Raw genomic sequence first — 19,409 nt, 5'->3', positions numbered from 1 at the left:
GGGGGTAAGAGATCTGATTCCTCATGTCTGGGGGGGGGGGTAAGAGATCTGATTCCCTCATGTCGGGGGGGGGGGTAAGAGATCTGATTCCTCATGTCTGGGGGGGGGGGGGTAAGAGATCTGATTCCTCATGTCTGGGGGGGGGTGAGAGATCTGATTCCTCATGTCTGGGGGGGGGGTAAGAGATCTGATTCCTCATGTCTGGGGGGGGGGTAAGAGATCTGATTCCTCATGTCTGGGGGGGTAAGAGATCTGATTCCTCATGTCTGGCGGGGGGGGGGGGGGTAAGAGACCTGATTCCTCATGTCTGGGGGGGGGGGTAAGAGATCTGATTCCTCATGTCTTGGGGGGGGGTAAGAGATCTGATTCCTCATGTCTGGCGGGGGGGGGTAAGAGATCTGATTCCTCATGTCTGGGGGGGGGGGGGTAAGAGATCTACAGACATGAGAGGAATCAGGAGTCGGGAGGTGGGGTGTGGGATGGGGGTAAGAGATCTGATTCCTCTCATGTGGGGGGGGGGGGTAGATCTGTTTTGTTCTTGTGTCTCCTGATCTGTCATGTGACTTGGATCCTCCAGGTACAGTGAGGTGGAGATCCAGGAGAAGGTGGCCACATTCAGGATGATGCTCCAGGAGAAGGATGTCACCACAAGTAAAGATGAAGACAAGCTGAAGTCCGGGTACGTGGGGGCGGGGATGTGGGGGACGTCATTGGGGCGGGGATGTGGGGGACGTCATTGGGGCGGGGATGTGGGGGACGTCATTGGGGCGGGGATGTGGGGGACGTCATTGGGGCGGGGATGTGGGGGACGTCATTGGGGCGGGGATGTGGGGGACGTCATTGGGGCGGGGATGTGGGGGACGTCATTGGGGCGGGGATGTGGGGGACGTCATTGGGGCGGGGATGTGGGGGACGTCATTGGGGCGGGGATGTGGGGGACGTCATTGGGGCGGGGATGTGGGGGACGTCATTGGGGCGGGGATGTGGGGGACGTCATTGGGGCGGGGATGTGGGGGACGTCATTGGGGCGGGGATGTGGGGGACGTCATTGGGGCGGGGATGTGGGGGACGTCATTGGGGCGGGGATGTGGGGGATGTCATTGGGGCGGGGATGTGGGGGATGTCATTGGGGCGGGGATGTCATTGGGGCGGGGATGTGGGGGACGTCATTGGGGCGGGGATGTGGGGGACGTCATTGGGGCGGGGATGTGGGGGACGTCATTGGGGCGGGGACGCGGGATTCTGGACGTCATTGGGGCGGGGACGCGGGATTCTGGACGTCATTGGGGCGGGGACGCGGGATTCTGGACGTCATTGGGGCGGGGACGCGGGATTCTGGACATGTCGTTGGGGGGGGGGGGGGCTCGCTGTCCTTGGCTCCATTTCTCACATCTCCTCCGTGTCCTCCTCCGCAGTGTTTCAGAGACTCACCAACTTGCGGAGGCGAACGAGAAGAAAAATGAGCGACTGCGCGCAGCGTTTGGGATCAGTGACAGCTACGTGGACGGGAGCAGCTTCGATCCAAACCGAAGGGCAGCGGCCAAACAGCAGGAGCAACAGAAATCGTACAGGTTAGTGAGGAGCAGTGACCCCGATGTGTCTCCCATCTGTGGGGTCAGTACTGCGGTGGGGTGACCCTGATTTCTCCCATCTGTGGGGTCAGTACTGGGGTGGGGTGACCTGGTCTCCTGTCCGTGGGGTCAGTACTGGGGTGGGGTGACCTGGTCTCCTGTCTGTGGGGTTAGTACTGGGGTGGGGTGACCTGGTCTCCCGTCCGTGGGGTTAGTACTGGGGTGGGGTGACCTGGTCTCCTGTCTGTGAGGTCAGTACTGGGGTGGGGTGACCTGGTCTCCTGTCTGTGGGGTCAGTACTGGGGTGGGGTGACCTGGTCTCCTGTCTGTGGGGTCAGTACTGGGGTGGGGTGACCTGGTCTCCCGTCCGTGGGGTTAGTACTGGGGTGGGGTGACCTGGTCTCCCGTCCGTGGGGTTAGTACTGGGGTGGGGTGACCTGGTCTCCTGTCTGTGGGGTCAGTACTGGGGTGGGGTGACCTGGTCTCCTGTCTGTGGGGTCAGTACTGGGGTGGGGTGACCTGGTCTCCTGTCTGTGGGGTCAGTACTGGGGTGGGGTGACCTGGTCTCCTGTCTGTGGGGTCAGTACTGGGGTGGGGTGACCTGGTCTCCTGTCCGTGGGGTTAGTACTGGGGTGGGGTGACCTGGTCTCCCGTCCGTGGGGTCAGTACTGGGGTGGGGTGACCTGGTCTCCTGTCCGTGGGGTCAGTACTGGGGTGGGGTGACCTGGTCTCCCGTCCGTGGGGTCAGTACTGGGGTGGGGTGACCTGGTCTCCCGTCTGTGGGGTCAGTACTGGGGTGGGGTGACCTGGTCTCCTGTCCGTGGGGTTAGTACTGGGGTGGGCTGACCTGGTCTCCCGTCCGTGGGGTCAGTACTGGGGTGGGGTGACCTGGTCTCCTGTCCGTGGGGTCAGCACTGGGGTGGGGTGACCTGGTCTCCTGTCCGTGGGGTTAGTACTGGGGTGGGGTGACCTGGTCTCCTGTCTGTGGGGTCAGTACTGGGGTGGGGTGACCTGGTCTCCTGTCCGTGGGGTCAGTACTGGGGTGGGGTGACCTGGTCTCCCGTCTGTGGGGTTAGTACTGGGGTGGGGTGACCTGGTCTCCCGTCTGTGGGGTTAGTACTGGGGTGGGGTGACCTGGTCTCCCGTCTGTGGGGTCAGTACTGGGGTGGGGTGACCTGGTCTCCTGTCCGTGGGGTTAGTACTGGGGTGGGGTGACCTGGTCTCCTGTCTGTGGGGTCAGTACTGGGGTGGGGTGACCTGGTCTCCTGTCCGTGGGGTCAGTACTGGGGTGGGGTGACCTGGTCTCCTGTCCGTGGGGTTAGTACTGGGGTGGGGTGACCTGGTCTCCTGTCTGTGGGGTCAGTACTGGGGTGGGGTGACCTGGTCTCCTGTCCGTGGGGTCAGTACTGGGGTGGGGTGACCTGGTCTCCTGTCCGTGGGGTCAGTACTGGGGTGGGGTGACCTGGTCTCCTGTCCGTGGGGTTAGTACTGGGGTGGGGTGACCTGGTCTCCTGTCCGTGGGGTTAGTACTGGGGTGGGGTGACCTGGTCTCCTGTCCGTGGGGTCAGTACTGGGGTGGGGTGACCTGGTCTCCTGTCCGTGGGGTCAGTACTGGGGTGGGGTGACCTGGTCTCCCGTCTGTGGGGTTAGTACTGGGGTGGGGTGACCTGGTCTCCTGTCTGTGGGGTCAGTACTGGGGTGGGGTGACCTGGTCTCCCGTCCGTGGGGTTAGTACTGGGGTGGGGTGACCTGGTCTCCTGTCTGTGGGGTCAGTACTAGGGTGGGGTGACCTGGTCTCCCGTCCGTGGGGTTAGTACTGGGGTGGGGTGACCTGGTCTCCCGTCCGTGGGGTTAGTACTGGGGTGGGGTGACCTGGTCTCCCGTCCGTGGGGTTAGTACTGGGGTGGGGTGACCTGGTCTCCTGTCCGTGGGGTCAGTACTGGGGTGGGGTGACCTGGTCTCCTGTCTGTGGGGTCAGTACTGGGGTGGGGTGACCTGGTCTCCCGTCCGTGGGGTTAGTACTGGGGTGGGGTGACCTGGTCTCCCGTCCGTGGGGTCAGTACTGGGGTGGGGTGACCTGGTCTCCTGTCTGTGGGGTCAGTACTGGGGTGGGGTGACCTGGTCTCCCGTCCGTGGGGTCAGTACTGGGGTGGGGTGACCTGGTCTCCCATCCGTGGGGTCAGTACTGGGGTGACCTGGTCTCCCGTCCGTGGGGTCAGTACTGGGGTGGGGTGACCTGGTCTCCTGTCCGTGGGGTTAGTACTGGGGTGGGGTGACCTGGTCTCCCGTCCGTGGGGTTAGTACTGGGGTGGGGTGACCTGGTCTCCTGTCTGTGGGGTTAGTACTGGGGTGGGGTGACCTGGTCTCCTGTCCGTGGGGTTAGTACTGGGGTGGGGTGACCTGGTCTCCTTTCTGTGGGGTTAGTACTGGGGTGGGGTGACCTGGTCTCCTGTCCGTGGGGTTAGTACTGGGGTGGGGTGACCTGGTCTCCTGTCTGTGGGGTCAGTACTGGGGTGGGGTGACCTGGTCTCCTGTCCGTGGGGTCAGTACTGGGGTGGGGTGACCTGGTCTCCCGTCCGTGGGGTTAGTACTGGGGTGGGGTGACATGGTCTCCTGTCTGTGGGGTCAGTACTGGGGTGGGGTGACCTGGTCTCCCGTCCGTGGGGTTAGTACTGGGGTGGGGTGACCTGGTCTCCCGTCCGTGGGGTTAGTACTGGGGTGGGGCGACCTGGTCTCCCGTCCGTGGGGTTAGTACTGGGGTGGGGTGACCTGGTCTCCCGTCTGTGGGGTCAGTACTGGGGTGGGGTGACCTGGTCTCCTGTCCGTGGGGTTAGTACTGGGGTGGGGTGACCTGGTCTCCTGTCTGTGGGGTTAGTACTGGGGTGGGGTGACCTGGTCTCCCGTCCGTGGGGTTAGTACTGGGGTGGGGTGACCTGGTCTCCCGTCCGTGGGGTCAGTACTGGGGTGGGGTGACCTGGTCTCCTGTCTGTGGGGTCAGTACTGGGGTGGGGTGACCTGGTCTCCTGTCTGTGGGGTTAGTACTGGGGTGGGGTGACCTGGTCTCCTGTCTGTGGGGTCAGTACTGGGGTGGGGTGACCTGGTCTCCTGTCTGTGGGGTCAGTACTGGGGTGGGGTGACCTGGTCTCCTGTCCGTGGGGTTAGTACTGGGGTGGGGTGACCTGGTCTCCCGTCCGTGGGGTTAGTACTGGGGTGGGGTGACCTGGTCTCCTGTCTGTGGGGTTAGTACTGGGGTGGGGTGACCTGGTCTCCTGTCTGTGGGGTCAGTACTGGGGTGGGGTCAGTACTGGGGTGGGGTGACCTGGTCTCCCGTCCGTGGGGTTAGTACTGGGGTGGGGTGACCTGGTCTCCCGTCCGTGGGGTTAGTACTGGGGTGGGGTGACCTGGTCTCCCGTCCGTGGGGTTAGTACTGGGGTGGGGTGACCTGGTCTCCCGTCCGTGGGGTTAGTACTGGGGTGGGGTGACCTGGTCTCCCGTCCGTGGGGTTAGTACTGGGGTGGGGTGACCTGGTCTCCTGTCTGTGGGGTTAGTACTGGGGTGGGGTGACCTGGTCTCCTGTCCGTGGGGTTAGTACTGGGGTGGGGTGACCTGGTCTCCCGTCCGTGGGGTTAGTACTGGGGTGGGGTGACCTGGTCTCCTGTCTGTGGGGTTAGTACTGGGGTGGGGTGACCTGGTCTCCTGTCCGTGGGGTTAGTACTGGGGTGGGGTGACCCTACAGTGTGGTGTTGTGGTCTTCCTCCCATATCCGTGATGTTTCTGTTATCTTCTCAGTTTTGTTGCGGACTCTGACAGTTCCGGTTCTCCATCTCCAAGCAAACACAAAAAGAAGAAGAAAAAGAAGGATCGTGGCCGGTAATATTTGGGTGGTGGGGTTAGTGCAGATCACATTATCTGGGCCGACTATTTACCCAGATAAGTTCTAGGGTGTCCATAGTACTAAGGAGAAACTATTGTAATATAATAATAAAATAACAGAAGAACAATGCAGGTTTATTGGTGAGAATGAACATAAGAACGTGAGAGATAGATGGGGGGGAGGGGAGATAGATGGGGGGGAGGGGAGATAGATGGGGGGGAGGGGAGATAGAGGGGGGGGAGGGGAGATAGATGGGGGGGAGGGGAGATAGATGGGGGGGAGGGGAGATAGATGGGGGGGGAGGGGAGATAGATGGGGGGGAGGGGAGATAGATGGGGGGGGAGGGGAGATAGATGGGGGGGAGGGGAGATAGATGGGGGGAGGGGAGATAGATGGGGGGGAGGGGAGATAGATGGGGGGGGAGGGGAGATAGATATCTATTTGATTATAGATAATATCAGTGACACGATGTCAGATATGAATGAGAGAAAATGTCCCTGACAAATCAATAGGTTTAGGAAGTACAAGTCTGTATACCACCATGAAGGGCCGGCTGTCCCACCAATCTCATTCTGATGGATCACACACACTTTCCCATGGACCGCAGAGTCCTCAGATGGGACAGAATACAATCCTCTGTGATGTTAGGACCGCAGAGTCCTCAGATGGGACAGAATACAATCCTCTGTGATGTTAGGACCGCAGAGTCCTCAGATGGGACAGAATACAATCCTCTGTGATGTTAGGACCGCAGAGTCCTCTGATGGGACAGAATACAATCCTCTGTCATGTTAGGACCGCAGAGTCCTCTGATGGGACAGAATACAATCCTCTGTGATGTTAGGACCGCAGAGCCCTCAGATGGGACAGAATACAATCCTCTGTGATGTTAGGACCGCAGAGTCCTCAGATGGGACAGAATACAATCCTCTGTGATGTTAGGACCGCAGAGTCCTCAGATGGGACAGAATACAATCCTCTGTGATGTTAGGACCGCAGAGCCCTCAGATGGGACAGAATACAATCCTCTGTGATGTTAGGACCGCAGAGTCCTCTGATGGGACAGAATACAATCCTCTGTGATGTTAGGACCGCAGAGCCCTCAGATGGGACAGAATACAATCCTCTGTGATGTTAGGACCGCAGAGCCCTCAGATGGGACAGAATACAATCCTCTGTCATGTAGGTGTTAGGACCTGCAGAGTCGGGGGGCAGGTATTTTTATCTGTTCTTTCTCTGTCCCTTAGGTCTCCCAGCCGCTCCTCGAGTCACAAGGAGAAAAAGTCCAAATCCCATAAGCACAGGTATCACTGCTTCATATTGTGTGTTACGGCTTAGGAGTACGGTGATGACAGGACTGCTGTGTACAACCTAGACCAATGTGTGACAACAGGGCTATCCTGTGTGTGTGTGTATTGTGTACAGGGCTATCCTGTGTGTGTGTGTGTGTGTGTGCGCACTGTTGTGTATAGGGATATCCTGTTTGTGTGTGTGTGTATTGTGTACAGGGCTATCCTCTGTGTGTGTGTGTGTGTGTGTGTGTGTGTGTGTGTGCACTGTTGTGTATAGGGCTATCCTGTGTGTGTGTGTGTGTGTGTGTATTGTGTACAGGGCTATCCTCTGTGTGTGTGTGTGTGTGTGTGTGTGCGTGCGCACTGTTGTGTATAGGGCTATCCTGTGTGTGTGTATTGTGTACAGGGCTATCCTCTGTGTGTGTGTGTGTGTGTGTGTGTGTGCACTGTTGTGTATACGGCTATCCTCTGTGTGTGTATTGTGTACAGGGCTATCCTCTGTGTGTGTGTATTGTGTACAGGGCTATCCTCTGTGTGTGTGTGTGTGTGTGTGTACGCACTGTTGTGTATAGGGATATCGTGTGTGTGTGTGTACATGGCTATCCTCTGTGTGTGTGTGTGTGTGTGTGTGTGTGTGTATAAAGGGCTATCCTCTGTATTCTGTAGTGTACAGGGCTATTCTTTGTGTGTACAGGGCTGTCCTGTGTGTGTGTGTGTGTGTGTGTGTGTGTGTGTGCGTGCGCGCGCGTACGTGTACAGGGCTGTCCTCTGTGTGTACTGTTGTATACAGGGCTATGCTGTGTTTGGGTGAAGCCTTTGTCTCCCATGAAGTATAGTGATCTCATGACTGTATATACCTCTTGTATCACTCCTGGACTGTACACGGCTGCATTGTGTGTAATCTTTGGAACCTGTTTTCATTGTCTCCCAGGTCTTCATCAAATTCTAAGAAAAGGAAGGACAGGTGAGCACATGGGGCTGGCAGGGTGGTGGAGGGAGGTCACTGGGCTGGGTGGGGGGGTGAAGAAGGGGTGTCGGGGCAGGGTGGGGAAGAGGGGGGTGTCGGGACAGGTTGGTGGAGTGGAGGTCTAGGCGGGGGATGGTGAAGAGTGCGGTGTCGGGGCAAGGTGGTGGAGCGAGCTCTGGGTTGTGTTGCAGCATGTTTTTATTGTCCATGTTCTTTTGTTTTTCTAGGTCATCTAGCCCAAAAAGCAAGCGCAGAAATAAAGACAAAAAGACAAAGAGGTAAAGGCAATGACTGGATCCAGACCTCCTGTGGTGGTCCATTTAGGGATTGCTACCGTTTGGGGCGCTATGTCTGTTGTGTGTATGAAGGATATGGAGGGGTGGTTCTGTACCTTTGTGTCAGTTTAGCACACACTTGGTTGTACATTGTTTCCCTATTTTCCCCCCAGGTCTCCCAGTGGTTCTCCACAGCGTAGGCGAGCGTCATCCTCCTCTTCGGATGAGGCCTCCCCCAGCAGGTATTGTGTGGTGCATGAAGCTTCTGTTCCTGGTGAAGATCTGGCTGGTCTTATATTTAATGTTGATACTGATAGGTCCAGGCATGATGTCCACAAAGGAAAAGGCGACAAACATGGTGTGAACCCAGAACGACAGAGATCAAACAGCGCTGTGCGAGAGCCAAGGAATGAGAGAGGACCAAGCCCGCAGTCAGTCAGCCATCCAAGGAATGTAAGTGACGTCTGACGCAAGATGGCCAAGAGTCCGCCCCGGTACCTGCTCAGTTGTTACCGTTTTTATAATAATTTTGTTCTTTTTTTTTTATTTCTTTCAGAGGGGCTCAAGGAATGAGAGAAGTAGCAGAGATCGCTCCTCTTCATTCTCCCCTAAAAGATCTAAAGACACCAGAGCCACCGCAGAGACGACAAAGGATAATAAACCCCGAGAGAGAAGTAATGCTGCTGCCCCCGACGTGTCTCCAGGATCGAGCCCAGTCCCACAAAAGAGTAGGCATGAATCTCCAAAGGAACGTAACCCAAGAGAAAGAGGTGAAAGAGAGAGGCCACAGAGGATGGCTTCACCGGAGATGAGAAGATCACCAGCTGCTCACAAACAGCCTCCGAAATCTTCACAGAGGGGTCGAAGTCAGTCCGTAGAGAAGGCTACTCCGAAACCCAAATTCAGAGAAGAGGCTTCAAGAAATGAAAAACAGGATGGAAAGAAAAAAAATCCACAGACAACGAATAAAAAATCTAGTGGTTCATCTTCCTCCTCTTCATCCTCCTCGTCATCGTCGTCATCCTCAGAAAGTGAAATGTCAGATCGAGAAGAAGTTATTAAGGTTGCACAAAGAATTCAAGCAATCAACAAAGAAAACGTTTCCAGAACAGACCAAGATGCTGTAATTAAGACTGGGAAGTCTTCCACCCAAAGCCGGTCCTCACCAGGCAGACGACCAGATCAAGGTAGGAGGTCAAGGAAAAGTCACTCGGGTAGTCCTTCAAGAGAACACAAGTTAAGGTCTCTTAAAAATGTCCGATCACCTTCTGGGAGCCCTCCCAGGAAAGCCCGATCTCCATCCTATTCTCCCCCTAAGAGTCCTAAAAGCAAAACTTCTGCAAAATCCACAAGACAACCACGATCTCCAACGCCTCTACATAGAGACACTTCAAAATCTTCTCAAAGAGAAAGATCTGCTTCACCGACACCTCCACGACACTACCATGAAAGGCAAAGATCTCCATATAGTGATAAGAAACACCTGACAACTCAAAGATATGACAAGACTGACTGTCCCAAAAGAGGTGAGACAAGATCACGTTCGTCTCAGTCTGCAGTCAAACGCAAAAGCTCAGTGTCTCTCTCCCCTCAAATACGTGACCAATCACATTCTCCTTCTAATAGAAGGAGGCGTTCTCGCACAAGCTCCCCAATAACTGCTGCAAGGTCACGTTCCCCTTCTTTAAATCAAAAGAACACCTCACAGTATAGACCCGAACAGAAGCGAGTGAGGTCTTCTCCTCGTAGGCAAGAAAGGTCACGCTCAACATCACGGTATCGAAGGAGAATCCCATCGGACACTCGTATGGCTTCTCAATCGCGCAGCCCTAGTTCACATTCTTATACCAAGAATAAATCCCGTTCGAGGACACCAAGAAAAAGAGCCAAGTCACCGTCAATTTCTCCTAAACGACAAGCTTCGGACCGAAAGAGAAGTGCTTCTCCAAAACCAAGACGTAGACCCCAGTCCTCCAAGGGACGGTCGTCTTCTCGTTCAGTATCTCCAGTACAGAAAAATCTTTCCTCAAGAAATCGATCAAAATGGTCTGTGTCCAAATCAAAGTCCCCCATAAAAGTGAAATCAAGAAGAATATCAAGGTCCCCTTCACCACAAGGCAGAAAGCCTGAAAAGAAGGGGGACTCCAGTAGAAGATACTCTTCTTCCCCACAATCCAGAGGAAGGCCTTCAAGATATTCTGATCAAAGAAAGACTCGCGAAAATGTTTTGCGAAGTAAGTCTCCATGTGGGAAGAGTGCTTCAAAATCACCAAGATTGCACAGAAGCCGTTCACCAAAGGAACCTTCTCCCATTAATAGAAAAGATGGTGAAAGAAGATCCAAGGGAAGCGCGTTGTCTCCGGAGTTCAGATCAAAGTCAAAAGAATTGTCCTACTCCAAGCAGTACACATCTGCTAAACACAGGCAGTCACCGGAAAGCAAACAGCGATCACCTCAACTCCGGCATCGTGGTGACACAAAAACATTACAGCAAAATGTTGACTCCAGATCATCTTATGAACGTAAAGGTAAATCTAAGACTCTCCATAGAGGGGACTCTGAGTCCTCTTCAGAAAGTGAATTCAGACCAAAATCCCCCCAGCATAAGAAGTTTACATCCAGTCGAACTGCCCCTAAAAGATCTGGTTCTAGTGAAAGCCATTCCAGCTCTTTGAAAAGCAAAGAGCCATCTGGATCTGAATCTGAATATGAGCATAAACAGATGCAAAAGAGCAGTCTGTCAAGTCCAGAACGTAAAACAAAACACAGTTCCCCAGGTAAAACTACTCAATCGTCCTATGACCAAAAGATGAAAACACAGCGGCACTTACGATCTGATTCATCATCTGAGCGAGAAGATAAAGGCAGAACATCTAAAAACAGGCCCAAGACTTCTGACACCGGAATGTTATCAAAAAACAAACCGCGTTTTGATAAGACTTCAGATATTATTTTTGAGTCAACTAAAATGGGGATCAAGCAATCATCTGGAAAAGGGAAAAGACTTATGTCTCCATGTTCTGATGCGAGTTCTGAATCTTCTCCCGAAAGGCAGCCTAGAAGTAGACAGACACGTAATCCAACCAGTTCAGGGTCATCCTCAGAGAGGCAGTCAAGAAATAAAGTGCAATCAACGCGTACACAATCCTCTTCAGAAAACCAGTCTAGAAGCAGACATCCACACAGAGAGAGCCTTGGATCCACACCAGAACATCAGACTAAACGTAAACAGACCCCTAAAACGAGCCCAAGGTTGTCTTCTGAAAGTCAGTCTAGAACCAAGCTACCACTAAGAGACCGCTCAGAGTCCTCAACAGAACGTCGCTCAAGAGGTCAAGAGCCAAAATCCAGAGCCAGTTCACAGTCCTCATCTGAAGATGAATCTAAGTTATCAAACCATCATAGAGAAAGTTCTGAGTCCTCACCTGAAAGACCAGCTGGATCTAGACCTCCAAGTAAGGCTAGCTCTAGGTTGTCATCGGTGCATCGTTCTGAGCGTAGATCTAGCTCTCATACGTCATCTAATTCGAAGTCTAATCTAGCATCAGCCCGCGGCAGCAAAGCTGGCACTAGATCACCAGAACATGAAGCAAAGTCAAGGTCCTCACAGCACAGTAGTAGTTCTAGATCTGAGCACGAGTCAGAGGGAAGACAATCTATAAGAAAACTTAAATCTGAAAGTGACAACACAAACCAAACACACACAAGTAAGACTTCTCAGTCATCACCTAAACCTGAAAGTAGACCTGGACATCCTCGAAAGACTTCTTATTCTAGATCACCTGGGCACAAAATAACCTCTGGTTCATCGGATAGTGATTCCAGATCTGTAATTTCTAAGCATAAACCTAAAGCCTCTGAAAATGAAGAGAAGGCATCTCAAGATTCATCTTCAGAAGCTGAAGGAAGATCTAAGTCTCCGTCTTTTAAAACTGATTTGTATTCCCAAGAAGATGCTAAGTCTACTGTCAAAGAGCATCAAACAGAAATCTCTGAACCCTCGTCCATGCCACAAGAACACTGTACGTCTTACAAAGAATATGTAACCCAGACAGAGACTTTATCTGTAATGTCCTCCTGTATGGAAGTGAATGGAACTGAACTGCAAATAACTGCACCAAAACCTGCAAAGGAAAAGCTGGAAGACCAGCCTGTCTGTGGGTCAAAATCCTCTCCATCGAGATACTCCGAAACTAGTTTAAGGGAAAATATTAACCCGCAACGTGTGGACTCTGAGGAGGAGGGTACCCCACCTACAGAGTCTAAATCTTCAGTACAAGCAACACAAAAGATAACCAAGAGAAGAAAATCTAGTTCATCAACGTCCTCTTCCTCCTCCTCCTCCTCTTCCTCTTCATCTTCCTCCTCTTCATCTTCCTCCTCTTCATCTTCCTCATCATCTTCCTCCTCCTCCTCGTCCTCTTCTGAAGATGAAGAACCAAATCCTTCCCCTGTGAAAACTGTGACCTCTCCGCCCTTAAAAAGAATAAGGGCTAATGTTGATGAGGTTGAAACCAGCTGTTCCCCTTCCCGTCAAACTTTAGACTCCTTGCAAATTGACTCACCATTGTCTATGAAATGTGACGTACCTCCAGAAAAATGTGCAGAAACGTTATCAAGAAGTAAATCAAAATCCCCATCAGTGCATGAGGGTAAGCCTGGGAGCAGATGTGCTTCTCCTATATCTGGTGATGACACCACTGCATCTAATCTATATGACAGAAGTCTTTCTCCTGTGACACAGACAGGAGGCTCCACAAATAGAGACGTTTCTTCCTCTCCTAGAACAAACAGGAGCCCAGTTAAATCTCCTGTACCTGACACCAGTTGTGTTTCCCAAGTGAATAAAGAAAAACCAAGTGAAAGAGGTCATTCAGACTCTCCAGATAGACAGCGCACTATGTCCAGTTCACCCCTACCCCTGGCAGGTGATAAGACTGTTTTATCAGATACTCTGTCAAATGTAGAGCTAGAAAATGGAGAACCATTAAGGCAGGAACAGCCTGATGGGTTGAAAAGAAAGTCCTCACCGCCTTGTACAAACAAAAGTCCCAACTCCGCGGCTTCTTCAAAGCATAGTAGCTCAGATTCCTCTTCAGAGGACAGCAGTTCTGACTCCTCGAGTGAAAGTAGCACTTCAGAAGAGCCCCCGTCTCCTGATCGTTTGAAAACCTCTCAAAGGGTTAACGTGCCAGATCTGCCGCCAATAAGGCGCATTGCATCTCCAGACAGAAGTGAGAAGTCTCCAGACTCCCTAAGGCACAAGTCAAGGCCTGGCTCTGTTAGAGATAAAGAGGGTCTTAACCGTTCTCGTTCTTCATCAAGGTCATCAATAGGACAAAGAGAATACTCACGCCCAGCAGGAAGAGACTCTCAAAGAAACCGATCTCCATCACGATCACCTGTTCGGAAAGGCAGATCCAAAACACCCCCAAGGCACCGTGGAAGAACGCCACCTCGAGCATTTAGATCTCGTTCAAGGTCTAGGTCAGACAGATACACCCGTAGAAATCGCTCCCGATCACCTGCACGACGTTCACCATCTTGGCAGAACCGTAGACGATGGGGAAATCGCAGATCTCCATCATCCCCCAGAAGAGGCCGTTCAGGTTCTCGCTCACGCGTTGACCGTTCATGGCGTTCCCGTCGTGGTCATTCTGGATCCTCACCTTGGAAGGGTAGATCAAGATCTCCCACGAGATATGATACTTATCGGTACTCTCAACGAGGTAATTCCAGATCTTCACCAAGGAGGAGATCGCGATCACCATACAGGCGGGATAGGCCTTATAGTTATTATCGTCGGGACCGATCCACCTCCTCATCTAGACGTAAGAGGCTCAGGTCCCCACAGAGAAGGTCTCGCTCTGTTGAGAGAAGAGCACGGTCCAGATCTTCTGATAGGTTTAGAAGTACCCAAAGCAGTAGAGCAGGGGCCGCAACCAGACGGAGCCGTTCTTTATCCTCAGATGCAGAACATTCTCAAGCTCCCAGGAAGCATGGACGGTCCACATCTCCCACAGTCACTAAATCTGCTCAAGACCGAATGGGTTCTCCTTCACCAGCAAGCAATGCCAATAAACGCTCAGCCAGCCCTAAGCCATCCGCCAAGTCTCTTATGGCTCCCCGAGAGAGTCCACACAAGTCCCCAATTCCATCACAACTTGAGGAGAATCCTGAGAAAAACTTGCACCATCAGGATCCTTTTATTATAGACCAGGGAGAGTCTGGTGGTAGAAGAGAGGCTTCTATGACCCGAAGCCTCTCCCCACCCACAGTCATGGCTGTAACTGAACCCCCCACCTCTGCTCCCGAGCCCCTGATGGCTCATGCTTCCCTCAATTCCCCTGCATCCTCTGCAAAAGGAGAGGAAGTTCCTAAACTGGACTCAGAAATACAACTAGCAGCGGCAGAAATACAACTAGCAGCGGCAGAATGTGCTACAGAAAACCTGCATGAGGAAAGAGCCTCCTCTCCAGGCAGAGTACATGAGTCTTCTGAAAAAGATGGACAAAATAAGAAGAGTAGACACTCGAGAAGTTCATCTGCATCCACAGAGTCTAATCCGAGCCCTCTGAAACCCACACCAGCTGCCGAAACGGCCTCAAAAACAGAGAGGTGGGTATTACTGAATTCTACAGGGTGGGCTGGTGTATGTGACTTCTTATTGCTGTATGTGGTATTACTACGCATCCCCGTTCAGTTCAGTGGAGCTGAACTGCAGTACCAGACACAACTCGTGGAGAGATGTGGCGCTGTATTTGTATCAATGTTTCCCTAATCCTGGAGAAGCCTTCTAATGCATTCTGTCCATAGGAGCTGTGTCGGCTTAAAAATTCAATGTGTAAACTGCTGACAGTGGGGTATAGCAAGTATGAGAATATGGCAGGGCTTGGCTTCCTACACCGAGCCCTGTCTAAATCTTGCACATGTGATGTGCATCGAAAGGTGTATTTCGACTTTATACATCTTATCCCCTTTCCAAAGGATAGGGGATAAGATGTATGATCACAGGGGTCCCGCCGCTGGGGACCCCCACGATCTCTGAGGCCCCAGGCATTCTGTGCCGGACGCTGCCTCCGAGACGGGAATGTGACGTCACGGCCACGCCTCCTAGTGACGTCACCCCTCTCCATTCATGTCTATGGGAGGGGGCGTGACTGCTGTTACGCCCCCTTCCATAGACATGCGTGGTGTGACCTCACTAGGAGGCGTGGCCTAACATCTGTCACCAGCAGAAAATTGTTTAACAGCTAATTACCATTCTCTCCATTTCAGGGGGTAAGACCAGAACTGGACTGTTTGCTAATAGTCCACACACAGGCACTTCCTCGCTTTGTTGCCTAGCCAATCACAGCACAACACTTCATACTGTTATGTCACGACACAGTGCTGTAGAAGGTGCGCTGAACAGGCTGCATTGTGCCGGGGTATGATTTTCACAGTACAGTACTGGATGGCATGTGGAGGATAGTGGGGGGGTTACTGATGTGCTGGGCTGGCAAGGTGCTATCTGAATAGAAACAGCAGCTGCAATAAAGGGGTTACACTATCTGCTGCTGTGAAGCCAAAGAGAGATTACACTGCAGCCCTGTGGACATACAGCAGAAGGATCACAAAAGACAGATGCCCAGAGATGAGGGAAGCCTGGATTTACCTTTGTGAGTCATATTCAGCAGGCACAGGCTCAAGGTGCATGCACATGGCTCAGGCTCACTACTGCACTAATACACTTCCTGTATTTTGTTTTGCGTCTGTTATTAGAGACAGAATTCTTATCTTCCTGAGAGATGATGTGTCAGCCTAGGGGCCAGGATAATCTGCAGTTCCACATGCTTGTCCCTAGTACAGGTCTGTAGGGGGTGAGGACACGTCTATGATGTCTCCTCTGATGAGTGGACCTCTTTGTGGTCTCTGTAATGAGATGATTTGGGGTCAGGTTGTATATAGTGGGGGAGGACTTGTCTATGATGTCTCCTCTGATGAGTGGACCTCTTTGTGGTCTCTGTAGTGAGAGGATTTGGGGTCAGGTTGTATATAGTGGGGGAGGACTTGTCCATGATGTCTCCTCTGATGAGTGGACCTCTTTGTGGTCTCTGTAGTGAGAGGATTTGGGGTCAGGTTGTATATAGTGGGGGAGGACATGTCTAGGATGTCTTCTCTGATCAGTGGACCTCCTTGTGGACTCTAGTGAGAGGATTTGGGGTCAGGTTGTCCCTAGTACAGGTTTATAGGGGTGAGGACACGTCTCTGATCAGTGGACCTCCTTGAGGATTTGGTGTTTTTTGTCCCTCCTGACGTTCTTGTGTCCTATAATCTCAGGATCTCCAGCCCTTCACCAGCTGACACCAAGGATGGCCCTGTTCTTCAGAAGGATCCCCGTAGATCCCGAAGCTCAAGTTCGTCGTCTTCATCTTCATCCTCCTCTTCAAGCTCTTCATCTGACTCTTCCTCCTCTTCCTCGTCATCCTCCTCGTCTTCTTCTCATAAGCCCAGCAGTAAGAAGGGAGCCTCACCGAGCCGGAGGAGGTGAGATCCGTAGATGATCCCGTAAGGTCATCTCCTGTCGCCTCACAGTTCTGCTCCACAATGGCCTTGCTTCTTCAATCTCTGTGTCTGGACTCGTATGCCCATATCGGCCAATCACAGCTCAGCTTTCATTTTATTCATGCTCGATATGAAAGCTGAGCTCTGAATGTCTGAGATAAATCTGGGCCACTAAGGGGTAATGAAAATATTACTGTCACTCTAGTATATATAGATAGATATAATATATACAATATTTACTGATCATGTGACCCATTGATATCAAATAGCGAACTCAAAGGGGTACTCCAGTTGGGGAGCAAAACTTCAAATCAACTGGTGCCAGAAAGTTATACAGATTTGTAAATTACTTCTATATAAAAATCTTAATCCAGTACTTATCAGCTGCTCTATGCTCCACAGGAAGTTGTGTAGTTCTTTCCAGTCTGACCACAGTGCTCTCTGCTGACACCTCTGTCCATGTCAGGAACTGTCCAGAGCAGGAGAAAATCTCCATAGCAAACCTCTCCTGGTCTGGACAGTTCCTGACATGGACAGAGGTGTCAGCAGAGAGCACTGTGGTCAGACTGGAAAGAACTACACAACTTCCTGTGAAGCATACAGCAGCTAATAAGTACTGGAAGGGTTAAGATTTTATGTAGAAGTAATTTACAAAGCTGTATAACTTTCTGGCACCAGTTGACGTGTGAACTTTTTCCCCCCACCGGAGTACTCCTTTAACTATTAAATAAAATGAATTCTTTCTTGAGATGTACAGGGCGCTGTGACTGCCGCACGTGTACAATGATACTTATAATTTGTTTAGAAGAAATCCTACAATTACATAGAAAACTTATAAACCACCTACAGCAAATCCCAGGGCCTCAACGCACAAGGGAATGCCTGCTCACCATGAAGCTTTAAAGGGGTACACCGCTGCGCCAGCATTCGGAACATTTTGTTCTGAACGCTTAGAGCGGGGGGGGGGGGGGTTGTGATGTCATGGCCACGCCCCTCAATGCAAGTCTATTGGAGGGGGGCATGACGTCCCCTCCCATAGTTTTCCATGCTTCATCTCACATCACCCTGCCATAGAACAGCATTGATCAGTGTTATCTGCACTCCATTACTACAGCCCGCCATAGCACAGCATTGATCAGTGTTATCAGCGCTCCATTACTACAGCCCGCCATAGCACAGCATTGATCAGTGTTATCAGCGCTCCATTACTACAGCCCGCCATAGCACAGCATTGATCAGTGTTATCAGCGCTCCATTACTACAGCCCGCCATAGCACAGCATTGATCAGTGTTATCAGCGCTCCATTACTACAGCCCGCCATAGCACAGCATTGATCAGTGTTATCAGCGCTCCATTACTACAGCCCGCCATAGCACAGCATTGATCAGTGTTATCAGCGCTCCAGTACTACAGCCTGCCATAGCACAGCATTGATCAGTGTTATCTGTGCTCCATTACTACAGCCTGCCATAGCATTGATCAGTGTTATCAGCGCTCCATTACTACAGCCTGCCATAGCATTGATCAGTGTTATCGGCGCTCCAGTAGTACAGGTGGCTGAGGATTCTTGCACTGTTGGAGCGCCGATAGGAGGGAATTAAGTAAGGTAATGGTCCTCTATAAGTCCCCTCTGCTGATCGGGACCCCGCAATGTCACCATAGTGGTCAGATCAGCTCCCCTGAGTGCAGTGTACATGTCCGTCCTCTAGGGGTTAGTGTTTGGGGTGAGTAGTCCCTATACCCTTTTATAGTCTAATCTCATTTTCCAGATCGCGGAGTCCCCGGAAACCCATAGACTCCCTGAGAGATTCCCGCTCCCTGAGCTATTCTCCTGCTGAGCGACAGCGTGTTCCGTCCCCTCCACCCCGCCGGAGGTACGTTACTAGAATACGAACGCCATAGATGACCTCTGACCCCCGTATATTGAGCCTAATCTATGACCGGTTATTTGTTTAAGGGAACGTGATGCCAGAAGAAGCCACAGCTCCCCAGACAGGAAGCGCAGGAGAGATTCCCCCGCCTCCCGCTACTCACGTCGGAGATCCTCCAGGTAACACAGCGCCCCACCTGACAGGACAGAGGTAAAACAGGGAGACCAGGTGTAAAAAAAAAATTCCTTTATTTCTATATGTTTAGACGTAAAATACAATATTCTATGATGGGGGGGGGGGGTTTGGGGTTTTTAGGGGGAGCCAAGGCTTGTGCGGTCTTGGGGGGGGGGGGGGGGGGGGGTGTTGATGTGTTTTGGCGGTAGGGGGAGCCAATGCTTTAGACGTCTCTCGGGGGTCCGATGCCTCAGACATCTGGCTGTTTGGGGGGTGGGGGGTCCCTGATGCTTCAGACATCTGGGGGGTCCCCGATGCTTCAGACATCTGGGGGGGTCTGATGCTTCAGACGTGTGGGGGTGGGGGGGTGCCGATGCTTCTGACATCTGTCTTCTCTCTCTCACCAGGTCGCCCTGAACCTTCATCTCACAACAAAGGAAAATGTTTTTAGGATTTTTTTTCGATCCTGCAGTAACTGCGGGTCACCTTCTTCCTTTTTGGGGGGACTTAGAGAAAACCTAAAGACTGCAGGGGGTGCTCCGGTGTGAGCCGAAATCAGACATTGCTGGTGGGGGTCAGATCTGCGGACCGCCATGAAGGTGTAATCTCCCACCATCACAGACTGATCCTGACCCTCCCTAAAGGCCGTGGCGCCGGTCGTGACCTTTTGCCCTTTTTTTCTTTTCGCTCTGAATAGATTTCATAAGAAGTGAATTGAATCCGTGAAACTTCTGTTGTGTTTATTTTGTCTATTTTTTCTTTTTGTAATCTGTACAGCGAGAATTCTTTCTGTCAATAAAAGTTTAGGCAAAGCCATAATGTGTGCCAGGTTGTGGT

At 52.2% G+C, this 19,409-nt stretch overlaps 1 protein-coding gene across 1 annotated transcript; it reads left to right on the top strand.

Moving 5' to 3' along the window:
* Positions 1 to 577: 577 nt before the first annotated feature.
* LOC130313345 (serine/arginine repetitive matrix protein 2-like) lies at positions 578 to 19,387 on the top strand (the record flags this gene model as incomplete). Its single annotated transcript, XM_056552640.1, is given in 13 exon segments — positions 578 to 679; positions 1,416 to 1,571; positions 5,361 to 5,441; positions 6,693 to 6,749; positions 7,669 to 7,701; positions 7,932 to 7,982; positions 8,153 to 8,221; positions 8,297 to 8,432; positions 8,536 to 14,597; positions 16,302 to 16,508; positions 18,297 to 18,401; positions 18,485 to 18,577; positions 18,980 to 19,387. Coding segments are annotated over 13 exon segments (7,162 nt in total), but the record flags the coding sequence as incomplete, so codon positions are not given.
* Positions 19,388 to 19,409: the final 22 nt, after the last annotated feature.

Source organism: Hyla sarda, unplaced genomic scaffold (genome assembly GCF_029499605.1).
Source record: "Hyla sarda isolate aHylSar1 unplaced genomic scaffold, aHylSar1.hap1 scaffold_1754, whole genome shotgun sequence".
Classification (NCBI taxonomy): Eukaryota; Metazoa; Chordata; class Amphibia; order Anura; family Hylidae; genus Hyla; species Hyla sarda.
This window is presented reverse-complemented; position numbering and strand designations above follow the sequence as displayed.